Raw genomic sequence first — 16,584 nt, forward strand, 5'->3', positions numbered from 1 at the left:
CGACTGAGTGATTGCAGAAGCAATTATGAAACCTTTACCCTTTGCTCCATCTGGGAGCCAGCTGGAAGAGAATAAAAACCCAGCAACCTCACAACTCAGATCAGAAAAGAGGAACCCTTCACAGGAGAAGTCAAGATGGACCTTCTTCCAAGCTTCTCCATACAGACCTGGTCACTTCTGATTCTCTTCCTGGGACTTCTGTTGCTGTATGTATGCTTCTGTTAGTTTCTTCCTGGAGGGAAACTATTTTCTCGCCTGGAAAGTAGAAGTATTTCAGGTCTGTCACTTGTTTGTCTGGAAGCAGAAGATGGCAAATTGAGAACAAGACAGTCTTCTTTGATCAAATGGTTCCTTCTGAAAATTCATTTCAGAAGATTTTTAAAAGTAACTTGACTGTGATCAGATTGCAGACGGTGCAATAAGAACGCTTTGTGATATATGAAAGAGACAGAACTCTGTTTAATCAGCAAAGTAGTAATTGTGTATAATCTTTATGTAATATTGTTGTACTGAGCCAACTTTGCCAATCGCCAGGGATTTAGGCAGAAGTTACTGTCATCTAATTACAATATTTGTTTCCATGTCTGATTGTTGTGTCTGAAAAAAACAATTCGTTGCTGTTACACATAGCATTATTTGTTCTGTGTGCCTTCAAGTCATATCTGACGTATGCCAACCCTAAGGCAACCCTATCTCTGGTTTTCTTGGCAAGATTTGTTCAGAGGGGGTTTGCCTTTGCCTCTGAGGCTGAGAGAGTGTGACTTGCCTAAGGTCACCCATTGAGTTTCCATTATCTGTAGTATTGGGAGAGTAGGGTATATCTGTACTAACTAGCCTTGACAGGATTGGGATTATGACTCAGGTTGCATCTGCACTACAGATTAAAACCAATTTGGCATCAGTTTAACTGCCATGACTCAATGCTATGGAATCCTGGGATTTGTAGTTTGTTGAGGCACCAGAGCTGTCTAACAGAAGGACAAATAGCAGAGACAACTACATATCCCAGAATTCCATAGCATTGAGCCATGGTGATTAGAGCTATGTCAAACTGCATTATTTCTGCAGTGTAGATGCGGGAGACTAGGGTTTTGATCCCTGCTCAGCCATGGAAACTCACTGAGTGTCCTAAGGCAAGTCACACACTCTCAGCCTCAGAGGAAGGCAATGTCAAACACCCCCCCCCCAATAATTCTTGGTAAGAAAACCCTGTGATAGGGTTACCTTAGTGTTGCCAAACGTCAGAAATGACTCAAAGGCACAACATAACGAATAATATCATGAGTAACGGCAACAAACAACACACAACAACCAACCAAGCCAGTTTTGAGAAAGGCAGGAGACAAATAAATAGGTGAATAAATAATAAAATAACATTATCATTATTAATTCCTTGGGGAAGGAGGGTTGCATTCGGTTGCATTAGGGTGGCTGGGCGAAAAGGGGAAAGGACTCTATCAACTTTAAAAAAGTATGCAGAGGAAAGGCACCAGATTCCATCTGATCTTGGAAGCTGAGCAGGGCCAGCCCTGGTTGGTAGTTGGATGGGGGACCGCCAACGAATAGCAGGTGCTGTAGACTATATTTCAGAGGCAGAAACTGACAAATCCTCCTCTGAGTATTCCTGCTCAAAGAAAACCCAACAAAGTTCATGGGGTTGCCATGAGTTGACAAATGACTTGAAGACACATCCATGCATAGCTTGTATATAGTTGCCTTAATATGTTGAAGGTCCCAAACCCCAATTCATATTGGGAGCTAAACAGGGCCAGGCTAGTACTTGGATGGGAGACTGCCAATGAGTACCAGGGGCTGTAGGCTATATTTTAGAGGAAGGAACTGGCAAAACCTCCTCTGAGTCTCAAGGTGTTGCATTAAGCCAACAAGCAAAGTGAATGTGTGTACTTTAGTTTGAATGATAATATAGAAAAGTCACCTGATTTCACATAACATGCCCTTCCCAGTATTTACATCTTCCAGTATTCTTCTCAATGCCATTTCAAAAACGTTCTTTCATGGTTCCTGGAGGTATGTGTTAGTACTGATGTCTGAAAACAAGGGATTAATGGTGATTTCTCTTCGCTGCCTTATTATTACCAACAGATCCTGCATTGCAGGCGTGGATTAGTTGCAGATTTCTCTCTTCTTCCCCGCTGGCGCTTGGCAGCTTCTGGGGTAAAGAGAGATTTTGCATGGACCACATGGGGCCCCTTGTGCCCTAGTCTCAAAAAGATATGCATGTATGTGCTTAGCCTTGAGTTACATGCATATATGTTACTAACCCTGAGCTAGCATGGTGGAGTGGTTTGAATGCTGGACTAGGACTCTGGAAGACCAGGGTTTAAATCCCTATTCTACTCAGAGTTACCTTGGGCAAGTCACACACTTTCAGCCTCAGAGGAAGGCAATGGTAAACCTCTTTTTGGACAAATCTTTCCAAGAAAGCCCTCAAATGGGAGCTGAAATGCAAAATATTCAGAGGAACAAAGGCTGAGAGCTATGATGCTAGCAAATCTGAAGGCAGTGGGCTCTGTCTTTGGAGGCCTTGCAGGGCATTCTTGGGAAATAGCCAGGGGGATGCCATCAGTGCCATCAGCATCTGTGGGGTTGTCTCACTCTCTCCAATGGCAGAGCTGGCCCTGGCTCTGCATCAGATGCACTCCTTATCTATAAAGAGGAGGACACTGGAGTGATAAAAGGGGCAAAGTCGAACCGACGGTCTGTTTATGATAGCTTTTCAAAGGTTGATGGGAAGAGCAGAGAGGGCGCCAATGTGACCTCCTTTGGCAGGGAGGTCCACAGCCTGCAAACAATCATTGGAGGCTCCCTCTAGTATAGTTGTGGGGATGTTGGGACTAAGAGAAAGCCTTCCTCTGCAGATCTTAAAGCTTGAGCTGGTTTGTACAGGGGAATGCAGATTTGCATTTCACTTTTCCTCCCTCCCTTCCTAAACCTCTCTATCTCTCTCTCACGAAAACAGATATGGAATTTGGCCATTCGGTGTCTTCGGCAAACTGGGCATTCCAGGCCCGACGCCAGTGCCTTTCCTGGGAACTCTCTGGGAATACCGCAAAGTGAGTCTCCAAAGTACATGCTGTTTGTGAACTTTCCCAAAGCGTCCATCTTCGTCGGATCTGACAAGGCGATTAACACCCTTAAATGTTTTTCCCTAGGGCTTTTTGAAGTTTGATACCAAGTGCTTCCAGAAATATGGGAGAATCTGGGGGTAAGTGATCTTTTTATTACAAGCTTGTATTTCTCAGAGCAGCCCAACATCCTACTGTGGTTGTAAACAAACCCCAAGGAGGATTCATTCTCCCTGTCCCTCAAAAGAACCTTAATCTGTAATTTGATTACTTTGGTTGCATCTATGTTATAGACTCTGACTGTTCATCTTTATCATATAGACATTCATATACGTATCATAGATATATCATATAGATATTCTATATATGTAATATAAAATATATGTCACTGATATTCTAGTGCTTTCTTTGTAAACTTCTGTAATTCTCTCTCTGCTTCTTACTCTCTGCAGCTTTTGGTGAAGACTTTTATTTCACTGAATTTCTTAACTTATGCAATTCTAACCCATGGTGCAACATGGCTGGGGGTAGTTAGCATGGTTGAGAGACTCAGTGAGCAGCATATCTTTCTCAAAGCCCCCCAAATGCCCTATCAGAAGCAACATTTGAGAAATAGCATGTAAACTTTACCTTGGTGTTGCCATTCTAAGAGACACCTTTTTACTATAACATTGTATATAATGGGAATTGAGCATCCATGGATTTTGATATCCACACAATGTGGTGATGGTCCTGCACCCAAACCCCAACTGATAACAAGGGCTCACTGTACATTTAAAAGGGGAAGATATTACTGCTGTGAGAAGTACTGTGTTACAGATGATATGGTTCCTTGTCACACTCTTCTTCTGTTATAGTAGGCCCACCATCAATCTTCCCTGTAAAGGGCACAATCACTACTGCTACAAGCTCCTGGCAATATACATAAAACACAGAATCAATTGAATGTTCCCTTCTTTCATTCTTCTTAATGTAGGATTTACGATGGAAGGCAACCCCTGATAGCTGTTCTGGATCCTGCTATTATTAAAACCGTACTAGTGAAAGAGTGCTACACCACCTTTACCAACCGGCGGGTGAGCGACCATTTCTTACACTAGATTGACATGCAGGGCACTTGGAAGTCCATTTGTGTATCACCAGTGCTAAATTGGGGTGGATCTGGGTAGTGGAAGCAGTGGACAACTTCATCCCCAAACATCGTGTGAATTTATTCACAGAACCATCCCTTCACTCAGTGATAAGCATTTGTCAAATAACCCCGAAATCTGAAGTCTATTAACACGGTCTGTTAACACAGCTTCCTTTGTCGCTTCTAGAATTTTGGTGCAACTGGAGTGTTGAAGTCAGCCCTCTCCTTGGCAGAGGATGAACATTGGAAGAGGATGCGGACTATACTTTCACCGACCTTCACCAGTGGGAAGCTAAAGGAGGCAAGAAAAGATATACAAATATGGAGACATTATTGTTACTGATAATAATCTGATTATTATCATCGGCTGAAATTCATGATCGCAGTTACAAATGCATAACCTTGAGTCCCACGTAGTCACAATCAGGGCAATGGTGTAGGGATATAGAAGTCGCCCAATCCTGCCTTATCAGCTGTTGTGAGTGATGGAGGTCTGTTCTTCTGTTATTTGGAAAGGAGCAGACTGACATTTCCACACCCCTTTCATAAGTGATCTCTGGTGTGAGGAGAAATAGCAACTGGGATTCTGCTTCTGATTGCTCTAAGAGGCTGATGCCTAGTAAGGCAGCATTCAGAGCCTTATCGTGTGTCAAAAGCAAGCCAAGATGCAACGAGAGAAGCAGCTTTCTCCTTGCCTTAGCACCTCTGTTCTTCTTCTAGGAATGGGAAATGTAATTATTTTGGTCCAGTTTAAGTAAACCAGTTGATTTCAGTCCAGAAATTTCCCCATGGAGAGAAATTTAGCAGAAAACTCTGAAGGAAAACCAAGAAGGCATCAGACACAAAAACACCCCACAATTGTGTTTGTCATTATTTATTAGTCTCCCACTGGGATTTTTTGGAACTCATTTGCAGATAAGAAGGGATGCCATCTGTAGATGCTGAAAGGTGCACCTGTTGATTTGTATTTCAGATGTTTCCCATTATAAAACACTACGGGGAAGTTTTGATGCAAAATGTTCAGAAGAAAATGGAAAATGATGAGCCTCTGATTGTGAAAGAGTAAGTCATTTGGGCTGCGGAAGAGATCAGCAGTTGATCCAAAGGTGCTTTTTCTATCTGTCCAGGATGAGAAAAAGTCTTAAGAATTAATTCAAAATTATGGTAGGATTACTAAGAGGCATGGCCAGAAAGTCAAAACAATAGGGGCCGCATGTAGCTTTTGACTTGCTAAACAAGATGTCTCCTGGAAGGTTAGGACTGTAGCATGTTGGTACAATGCATGCTTTGGGTCAGAAGTGGAGAAACACAACTGCACTTACACAAATAACCACTAGCTACCGCTGGCAATGAAAGTAGAGACTGATGGTTCCTTCCCTGGAACGTTTCCTCTTTATTTTGTTGGTCAGGCCATTGCATCTTTAGAAAGGACTGTTAAAGTTCCCTGTCTATGATACTGGAGACTGGGAGGGATGTTAGAAAATTATTATTATCTCCAGTTACTGATTATTTGCCCTTTCTGTATAGAGAAAAGGGCAGCCCAGGGAAACTTGATGGGTCAAAAGCTGCAAAATAAAGCACGGGTGCCCCCCATTTTCCCTATAAGCCGTACTTTCCTACAGTTGCTTCTTGTGCCTTGTTAATTCTTGAGCAGGGAATGCATCATGTTTAATTATTATCACTGAATGCATTTGGGTTCTGAGTTTGGCTGCTTTCTCCCACCCTCAACCCCCTTAGCGTCTTCGGTGCTTATGCCATGGATGTTGTCACCAGTACCTCTTTTGGGGTGAACCTCAACTCCATGAACAATCCGAAAGACCCTTTCGTCAAAGAGATCAAGAAACTCACCAAGTTTAACTCTTTTGATCCACGGATCATTCTGCTGTGTAAGTCTGCTGCTTCTGGCTTTCTAATATCCCAGTGAATGTTTACAGCCAGTTCTTATGGAAACAGTCCCAATGAAGTCAAGTGGGATGACTACTGAAGGATGTCAGGGAAGAAGAGCAAATTGTGAGCTTGTTTAATTTATTTTATTGTGATCTTATTGTGGGTCATTCTGGTGCCAAAAGAACTCAGTCTTGGGTATGATTCCTATCATCCTGGAAGTGAAGTTGTTTGATCCAGCTCAATCAAGTAATTTTAGTAGTTTTCATCTCTATCAGCAGTGGATCTTCTGCACAGCTAATGGAGCTTAATTTCCCATTGCCACATTTTTTCTTTCACTCAATCCCCAGAAGATTAAACCATTAAACCAATCACTTGCAATTAAAATTAAGGGCTGTATCTCAGGGGCTGTAGAACCCCAGGGTATAAAGTTAGCTCTATGAATGTCCCATATGTATTCCCATTCGCTACCCATGGATGTGTGCTGGGAAACTATGATACTGTGGAATACAAAGTGCACAGCCTTTGAGACAGACTGATTGCATCTCTGTGTAGGGATCAATCACCCTGAGATTCTCAATTGGTGAGTGAGTCGATCCAGACAAAATGACCATTGAATGTTGCACATCTGATCTTCAGGGCAAAACATGAATTCGGGGCAAAATATTAACTATCGATTCATGGAGAAGAAAGAAGCAAAGTGTTTGTTTTTTGCTCCAATGATATTGCTTCCTTTTCATTGGGAATTTCTCTTCCTTGCAGTTACCTTCCCAATCCTCCAATCTCTCTTCAGGGCATTGAATGTGCAAATCTTCTCTGCTGAAGCCGTGGACTTTTTCACACGGTCATTTGCAAAAATGAAAGCAACTCGACTGAAGGAAGGCCAAGCGGTAAGCATTAGGGTTTTATTTAATATTTGGGGTGCCCAACTTTGGCAGGAAAAAGATCTAGAAGGACAGTTCTCTGCACCAAAATATTCTTCTAAAACCTTACCTTTCTTTTCTGCCAGTCTACTGTTTGTGCCAACTGATGTTAATGCGGCTAATATTTCATAGGTTTGTAAAGTTCTTCCATGCCAGTGGCCATCTTGGCTGCAGGATTTTGGGAGTTGGAGGCCCCAAAGCTAACCTTTCTAGGCTCTGACTGAGCCAGGAGTGAGTTCTATTGAAAGAAACAGATTGAAAATTCCCATTGAATATCCAAACTACATGTATGATGGAGATATACTCTGAACCCTATATCTTTCCTCCGCACCAAGGCGTGAACAAGCATCCTTTGTGGGTTTTGATACATCCTTTAATCGACCCTGTTATTTCAGAACTCTTTAAGCAGCAAACTAGATGGAGTGGCTGCAAATTTCTGATCCTACCCCTTGTATCTCTGTATTAGTTTTTAAAAATGTCAGATACTGCCAATCGGACTCTCACAGTTGGGTCAGGGAGACAAAGCTAAGAAATTAACTTTTTGTTTTATATCATTTTCCAAAACCAAACTACCCCACTTCCAACTGCTAGATAGCTAAAAACTACAACGTATAATAGCACAGAGATGGTAACCTGTTTGGGGCAAATAGAATCTACGGAGATTGCTTTAGACTGGGAAAAAGAATAGAGGGGGGTAGTTAATGTCTGAGTTGCTCAGTGCTAATCCTTTAATTTGGACCCATAGTAACTTCATCTAGTCTTTAAATAAAAGCAAACAGATGAAGGAGATATCATTGCATATCTCCCATTCTTAACCTGGTTGTGCCCAAATGGATTTTCCTTCCAGTTTCTCTCTCTTTCCACTCATCATATCATTCTTTTTGATTCCCAGAGCCGAGTAGACTTCTTGCAGCTGATGATTGACTCCCAGACTTCCAGTGGCAATCACCAAAGCAATGGGATCGATCACACATATAAAGGTAATGTGCAGTTTTGAAATTGTCTGTAAAGAGAAAGGAAGCCTGTAAAATAGCATTCCCTGGTAGGTGCAGAAGAAATTGCCCATGCTTTCTTAAGTAGGAATTTAAGTCCCTTCTCAAAGGAACCGCAGAGTCATTTTTAGCATTCTTCTTCTTGCTTTGAGAAAATCTTTGGAGATTTTGCAGTTTTGGAAGCTAATTGCCATCTGGGACTTATTCTGCACAAAATCCACATATGTCTGTTTTGCACAGAAAACAGCGCTTTCTGCATTAGAAACAGCATATTTCCTGTGCAAACATGGCTGTTTCCTGTGTGTGATAAATGCAAATCAGTGATGTGCAAATTTTGTGAAGATTTGCATCATATAGGGTTCTTCTTGTTAAGACTTTCTCAAGACTCAAAAAACATATTTTTCAACCATTTATGGCCCTCCCTGTTGAGGCAAGTCAATGGTCAACCTTGGTCTTGAGAAACTGACTGTCCAGGGAAATGCCCCACTCTGTAGCTTTGGTGGCTTGCATGTTACACAGAGGCCAGCTGGGTAGAAATAGTAAGATCTAGCCTTGGCCATTAAGAGGACTCATTGAAGGTACCCTGCTCAGTGCTACTTCCATTGCTGTCCCCAAATCCTGGAGTCAATGGTGGCATTTATGAGTCCACATGCCCAGAGCAGACAATGACTAGAATCCTCCTAATGGTTTTTACTGGAGTAACTGGGAATCTCACCAAGGTAACTGCTTTTCCTGACATTACCTAAGAAGATTATCAGTACCACTTTATTCAGTGCTTTTGTCAGACTATGTAATTGCTACCAGGTGCTGCATGGGTGCAGCCATATACTTTCTGGGTTCACTCTCAATGCTACCTAGCTGGCTGTCTTCATCCTCCCTTTTCTCTAGCCTCCCTTTACCTTTGGCCTCTCATTCCTTTATATGTGAACACTGGTGGAACTTGATGATCCATCAGGTTCAAATGGGATCTTTTCCGTGAGTCAGTAGTATTTTTTTAAAAAAGAAGTTCTGATCCATGTTGACAGAAAGTACAAAGCTACTCAAACCAACATGAGGCAATGCAAAGTTTTCTTTGGTGTGGCCTGCAAACACTTTCCACAACAACACAAGGAAGCTCCAGCAGGAGCTATTTAAAAACAGAACAAGAAATATGCATGGGATCTTTCTTTCTTTCTTTCTTTCTTTCTTTCTTTCTTTCTTTCTTTCTTTTTCCTTTTTACAAAGTTTGCTTCAACTATTGGTGCTATGGCATTACCTAAAACGGACTTTGGCAGTTTCTTGGCAGTGCTTCTAGGTACATAAAGCCACTAAGAAGGGAGTGGCTTCCAGATCATTTATCTAATGTTTGAACAATCCTTGCATACCATACACAGGTAATGTTCCTACTGTGCGTGTCACACAGTTTGGGTTTCAACTTTCTTGCCTTTGTTTACAGGCTTAACTGATGATGAAATCCTGGCCCAAGCCTTTATTTTTGTTTTTGCTGGGTATGAACCCACCAGCAACTCCCTTGGTTACGTGGCCTACCTTTTAGCCACTCATCCAGATGTTCAACAGAAGCTTCAACGTGAGATAGATTCTGTTCTACCCAACAAAGTAAGAGTGTGTCAGTCGCATAGGGGATGTTTGGCTTCTCGGGGTCTTGATATAAATGGCAGATTACCTGCATCAATTGTGAGGGACCTTTTTCAGGCCATAAACCATTCTTCATTTTTAGAAACATGATGGATGATGGAAATGAGTACAGTTAAAAGTACTTTCCCCACACTACTCTTTCAGTAAACAGATGAAGATCTTTCCATTTTGACTGACCTTTGAGAACTGATCACTTAGGAAGGATGGGGCTTGTATAATGTGCTGGGTTTTCTATTTGTTATTTTTCGTTGTGCTGTTGTGTTTTTTAAGGGTTATGTTTTCATCCAGTTTTAATTTTTTCTATAGTTTAATTACTTCTTAATGTTTGTATTTTGTGCATTTTAACTGTATATTTTAAAATCTGTTCTAAGCTGCCTTCAGTCCCATACTGGGACAAAGGCCAGATGATGATGATGATGATGATGATGATGATGATGATGATGATAAATTCATATACACTCTTTTCCATATTTAATGCACTCTGTAATATGTAACACACACATATTCATTCACAAATACAGAAAAATATTTTTTTCTTATTTTCATACACTTATGCACATTCCCTTGCTCTTGCACATGTACACATTAAAATGTTTCACCAAACTGAGCCTTTGGAAAGCTCCCTTTGGTATCAGGGACATACATGCTCATTGTAACATAACAGTTCAACAAGTAGAAATATCCCTGGCAATTCAACAGTCCTGGACTTCCTATTGAGCTGCTGCGGCCCTCCAATGGGCATTCTGTTGCTGGCAAAGAGTGGCGGTGGTCGATTGGAAAAGGGTCTGGCTGTGTCACTGTAGCCAGATGCAAAATGATTATATCATCTGCTGAGGCCTCTGGTGCATTTCAATATCTGACTACAATAAGATAGGCAGATGTTTCCTTGATCCCTCAGCTGCTCTCTAAGCCATCATCCATGAGGGTACCTGCAGTGGTTCAATTGTAAGTTGAGGTGGGGGGCTTAAAAAGACATATGTCAGATAAGGAGGTAAGGCGAACCTATGCCTGCTTATGCCACTAACAGGATTCTAGCTAGAGTAGCAAGTTTGAAGTTATAATTGGATATGGTAATCTTCTGCCTTTCACTGTCCCAAAGGCTCCTCTCACATACGATGCCATCACGCAACTGGAATATCTTGACATGGTACTGAATGAGACACAAAGGCTGTATCCTCTTGGCGGGCGGATTGAAAGGATGTGCAAGAAAGATGTTGAAATAAATGGGGTGACTATTCCAAAAGGTGTTGGGGTGATGATACCACCCTACATTCTCCACCGGGATCCAGAATACTGGCCAGAACCTGAAGAGTTTAGACCTGAGAGGTAATGTCTGTCCGTCTGTCTATCTTTCTATCTGATCTCTAGTGTTGGTGAACAATAGGAAATACATCAACCGCTTGATCATGAGAAGGATGATCACTGGTCAGGCAGTTCCTCGTTGCTTTCTTTACTTGACACTTGCTGAAAAGCTGTATGTTTGAATTGGAATGGGGTCACATGAAAGTTGTACTGAGACACATGGTGGCTCATTCACTCATGCAAGCCACTTCTTGATGCTGCAGCTTGGTAGATGGTGAAATAGCAAATTTTCAGTGTCATGGAACAAAACATTGTTCCAATTTGCATATGCTTCTAAAAACAGGTGGAGCCCTGTCTCTGGCTCTTTTGAATCATAGGAAGCAGCTTGAGATCAGTCCAGTCACATATTTTAGTTCAGTAGGCAGTAACTAGCCATGGCCAGTGGTCTTTCCAGCCCTACCTGGAGATGCTGGGGAATGAAAGTGGGATGTAAAAGTGTATGTACTGATACTCAGCACCTGAGTTACCACTGAGCAACAGTGCTGAGACTCAGCCCAGCGTGGCACAGTTTCATTGGCTCTGCTACTCCCTCTCTCATTTCTCTTGTCGTTCTGAATGTACCAGGTTCAGCAAAGAGAACAGAGAAAATGTGGATCCTTACACATACCTGCCCTTTGGAGCTGGTCCCCGGAACTGCATTGGAATGAGATTTGCTCTTGTCACGATGAAAGTGGCTATTACAATCCTTTTGCAGCATTTCTCATTCAGAGTCTGTAAAGAAACTCCGGTGAGTAGAATGCATGTATTTATTTATTTATTTATTTATTTATTTATTTATTTATTTATTTTTGAAGGTTTGGGCCTGGGGGCTTTTAGTGCTGCACTCCATGGGTTGCACTTTGCCCACCTCTAATTTGTGGTGTAAAGTGGGAATGGGCCAAAGTACTTTTAGAAAGTAAAATTCTAAGCTATGTGATGTCGAACATAGGATCACACTGAATGGTCTGGGTTTAGATGAGGAAAATAAAAGACTTGGCAGTTCACCAAGACCTTTGTTACTGTTGTTATTGTGTGCCTTTGAATTGAGTCTGGCTTATGGTGACCCTATCCTAGAGATTCTTGGCAAGATTTGTTCAAAGGAGTTTTGCCACTGATTTCCTCTAAGGATGGGAGAGCATGACTTTTCCAATGAATTGCCTGGTGGGTTTCTGTGGCTGAGTAGGGATTTGAACCTTGGTCTCACAGAGCTTGAGTTCAACTCTTAAACCACTCCACTGTGCTGGGGCTCTTCACCAAGGTCTGGAACCCAGTTTGGCACTAGCTCTTTCTATTTAATTGGTTTCACCAAGATCTAGGATCTAGGCCGTGTCTTCATGGGCCAGGATACTCTAGGAGCAGCTCAGAGTATTGTGATTCTACAGTTTACCCAGTCTCCCTCTGTTACCTGGCCCTCCATTCCTACACTGTAGAGGCTGTTTGCACAGGCATCTCACAGAGTTGCCTGGCACATTCACTACCAATGTGGGCTACTTTCTTCTGAGATCCTAGCCTTGATCGCATGGCTGGATCCCCCATTCTGACCTGAGATCCAACAACCCACAGTGGTGGCAGATCCACCAGACAGCTTAGCAGGATGCCCATGCAAAACATCCTTTGATGGCGTAGGAATGGAGGGATCCAGGGTAAAAGGTATCTATTTTAAAGCTATTTTAAGGGTGCTATACACCAGTTCTGGTGAGGAACATACTAGACAGCCTCTAGACTGTTAGCACCGGTACTGGGGTTTGACCCATGCATCATGAGAACAGGACGATGCCAGAATGGGGTGAGGGTGGGTGGTATGGGCCTTTTGGTAGACAGGGCTTTTATTTAAACTGGAAGAGTTGGTGCTATGTTGGGCTAACAGGTTCCTAAACCATTTCTTCCTTTTCTTTTCTTTGTTCCCTTTGCTGCAGATTCCTCTGGAGCTGAGCGCTCAAGCATTTCTAGTGCCAGAAAAGCCAATTGTTCTGAAGTTAGTGAGACGAGATAATCATCAATGAAGGATGGAAGGAGGTCCACTTGTGCATCTCTGTAGTGGATGCAGTTGTTTCAGAAAAGCTGCTTTTTTGCACTATAGCTTTCAGAATTCTCAGCCAACCTAGCCATTGAGTCTGGGAATTCTGGGAGTTGTAGTCCCAAAAGGGACTTGCCTGAGCTGGGTTTATGCTTCTGAGCAGATTCTCTCAAGAGAACCATTCATTTTGAAGACAGCAGGTAGATGTGGACAAGTGGTTGCACTCACCTTTTGTAACCCTTAAGTCATACTGATTCTTTTAATTACCTGTGGGTTCTTTCCATATTTTGAGGCCAATTTCCTATATATCAAATCCTATAGTTGATACATTAAATCAATATATTAGGTGCATTAAATCAAATGAGTCTCAAAACAGTGAAAGTACCTGATAACATACATAGATATAAAATTGTCTTGAAATTCCTTCATTGTAATAAGCAATACTTTTAATATAAGAAATGCAAATGATTAAATGTTAATTTGACTCATTCTCCACTTTAAAAGCATGCAGCTTTTATCACATTTGCATGGCTCTGATGTGCCACTGGTGCTCCCTTGCCCACCTCTTGTCTCTTTATATGTTGGCATTGTTGCATAAGTCAGTCTGGATTTTATGTACAAGGCAGCATTGCTAAAAGTGTGACACAATGCACCACCAGAAAGGAAGACTGAGCTGGGAACATTTCCTTCCCTCCTCCTCCTTCAACGGCAACTGAGTCAGATTAGACACAATCTTAATTAAAGCTAGCAATCCAGTTCCAAGAGAAATGGAAGCAGCTTAATTAATGACTTCGAAAGAGAAGCAAAGCTGTCAACATATTCTCAAGGCTCCCTACCTTCAAGACGCTCTCTTTTACTCGGAATGAGCAATCGTTACTCAAGCAACGATCATGCATTAAAAATTGTCCTTGCACAGCAAGCTGAAGTATAAAAAAAATGAAGGCATTAGTGCAAATGTGTCTCTGGCTCATTCTTTCAAAGCATGGATATTTAAAAAATAATAATTTCCCAGGGAGATGGGTGGAGCCCAACCCTTGCCAAACCCAGTGTAAATAACACATTGATTCTTGGGAGAAAAAACAAGCTTCCCTGTAGTTTGGAAGACTACACATCCTTCATTAAATGCAGATTCGGTCTTGTAAACCCTAAAAAAGTGATAATTGTTATAATGTGCTAATAATGCACTGCTGTAACTTTAGACTGGGTCTAGAAGATAGGGAGCAATTCCAGTTGGTAAAAGTCAGTGAAAAAATGAACACACGAGAAGAGGTGTGCCAATGTAGATGCCGGCAAGGTACAATCATGCCCCCCTTCATCCTATATTCCCTCTTTGACTGTCTGTTTTGTGTATGTTGTACTCATCTCCCTGAAAGGTATCACACTTTGTCTTTTGAGCATTGCCACCCTCATTGCTTAGGTACGGCAGCTCTGTCCCTTTTAAATGTGCTCCTGCGATGGGACATTTACACGCACAGTTAGGGTTAGGGTTTGGAACAAGCGCCTCTTTAGAGCTACCCTGGAGACAGCGCATTTATATGTGCATGCAAAGGTGCACACTTTCCAGGAAGAAGTGGAGGAATCCAGCTCCTTTTTAGTCTGGCTTTTCCCCTGTAACATGACCAGCTTCAATGCGTGTGTTCTCTAAATGCCTCGCCTCAAAGCCAGCCGTCTATTTGACCATCTATTTTGCCCTTATGTAGCATCTCCTGGCCCAACCTCCAGATCCCAATCCTGACTCACTGGGTACCAGATGCTGTGAGTGATGAAGGTCTATTCTGTCAATTGGGGTGCAGTAAATAGACGTTTACTCCCTCCTCCTCCTTGTGATCTCCAATGCAACAATCAGAAGCAACATCCCTTTCAAACTTCTTTGTTGCATTGGAGATCTCTGGCAGGAAGGGAGATGGAAATGTCACTCTGCTGCACTCAGATCAACAGGAGAACAGATCTCCATCCCTCACAAAGCCTGATGTCTCTCTGGTAAGTCGGGATCAGAAGACTTTAATGATTCCTATGTATTCCCTGCAACATTGAACACCAGAGATCGCTTGCAGGAGAGGAGTGGTGGAAACAGCAATCTACTGTGCCCCAATTCACATGAAAGTAGACCCAAATTGTTTATGCAATGGCTGTCTGGTAAATCAGGATTAGGGGACTTTTATGATCCCAATGTATTCCCTACACTGTACTATTGAATGTACAGAGATTGTGAATACAAATCAATTAGAAACATGTAACCCTCGGTTATGTATATGTAACCGTGATTGTGAATTTTAGCCTTTTAAAATTCCTTTATACTGTTTCAAATTGTAGTGCTTTGACAGGGCAGATTATTTAATTATTATTATTATTATTATTTAAATCATATACAGTACTTTGTCTTCATCTGCAAGCTGCTGGGTGTTCCATGTCAGAAGAAAGGTGAAATATAAAGTAAATATTAAATATTAAATAAATATATAAAGTCACTGTTGTTGTTTTGTGTCTTCAAATTGTTTCCGACTTACGGCAACGCCTATCATGCGGTTTTCTTGGCAAGATTTGTTCAGAAGGGGAGAGCCTGGAATTGCTTTGAATGCATTGTTGTTGCATGCCTTCAAGTCATTTCTGACTTATGGCAACCCTAAGGCGACTCTATCATGGAGTTTTCTTGGCCAGATTTGTTCAGAGGAGGTTTACCATTGCTTTCCTTTGAGGATGAGAGACTATGACTTGCCTAAGGTCACCCAGTGGATTTTATGGCCAAGCGGGAATTGAACTCTGGTCTCCAGAGTTGTATGCCAACATTCAAGCCACTGCACCATGCTGGTTCTCTACAGAGATGCTCAAATGATGCCTTGCCTTGCATTGCGCAAATGAATTCCACAAAGCAGAGAATCAATGAAACGATGCTACAGCCCGAAGCATTAGGCAGTTGGCTGTGGAAAGATTAGAAAAACAATATTAAACATGCAGAGGCCTCCCTCCCATCTTTAAAAGTGGGTTTCATTCCTCTGCTTTGGGAACTTGAGCTGCTTGGATTACTTTTGTTCTCCTTAGACAAAATCTTTTTAAAAAGAAAGAAAACCCTTTTGCACACCTGTCTTATTTACACCTCCAGCTAGACCTGGATAATTTTCCCACACCCTCCTCATTTGTAGAAAATTACCAGAGAACTCAACCGGGATAAACCCCACTTCCAAAAAGAAAAGTACAAAACTGAACCTCCTCCTCCGATTGCCAGAGTGACCCAATCCATTTCTTTGATGATGATCAAATCCATTTAATTCATGCACAGGGAGGCTCATCTCCTCCTCCTTTGTAGATACCTTTCCTCCCCCTTTCCTTCAGAGAAAGAAAAATGCAAGGTTTTTAGGCTCCCGCATTGATCCGTTAGCTTTGTTTAAGCCGTTGTATTGAACTATCTTAACTACTGGGAGACAGTGAAGGGTTTTAATAGCTCCATTGCATGTGGGCCTTTGTGGGCTCTGCTGCTTTTGGGCATTTTGGCAGGAATCACAATCATCATATCTACTATCACAGTCCACATTCTGGGAACTGTAGTGTTGTAAGACATTTAGCCTTCTCTGTCAGA

The 16,584-nt window shown here is 42.0% G+C and overlaps 1 protein-coding gene across 1 annotated transcript; it reads left to right on the forward strand.

The window, feature by feature from the left end:
- Positions 1-101: 101 nt before the first annotated feature.
- Positions 102-15,483, forward strand: LOC149306460 (cytochrome P450 3A9-like). Its single transcript, XM_089476761.1, has 13 exons — positions 102-206; positions 2,981-3,074; positions 3,174-3,226; positions 4,063-4,162; positions 4,406-4,519; positions 5,192-5,280; positions 5,956-6,104; positions 6,865-6,992; positions 7,918-8,005; positions 9,453-9,613; positions 10,752-10,978; positions 11,579-11,741; positions 12,910-15,483. Exons 1-13 carry the CDS (start codon positions 136-138, stop codon positions 12,994-12,996), a joined length of 1,524 nt encoding a protein of 507 aa, XP_089332887.1. The 5' UTR covers positions 102-135; the 3' UTR covers positions 12,997-15,483.
- The last annotated feature ends 1,101 nt before the right edge of the window (positions 15,484-16,584 follow it).

This window comes from Sceloporus occidentalis, unplaced genomic scaffold (assembly GCF_023333645.1).
Source record: "Sceloporus occidentalis isolate IW3139 unplaced genomic scaffold, rSceOcc1.0.p SCAF_10, whole genome shotgun sequence".
In the NCBI taxonomy this organism is placed as follows: domain Eukaryota; kingdom Metazoa; phylum Chordata; class Lepidosauria; order Squamata; family Phrynosomatidae; genus Sceloporus; species Sceloporus occidentalis.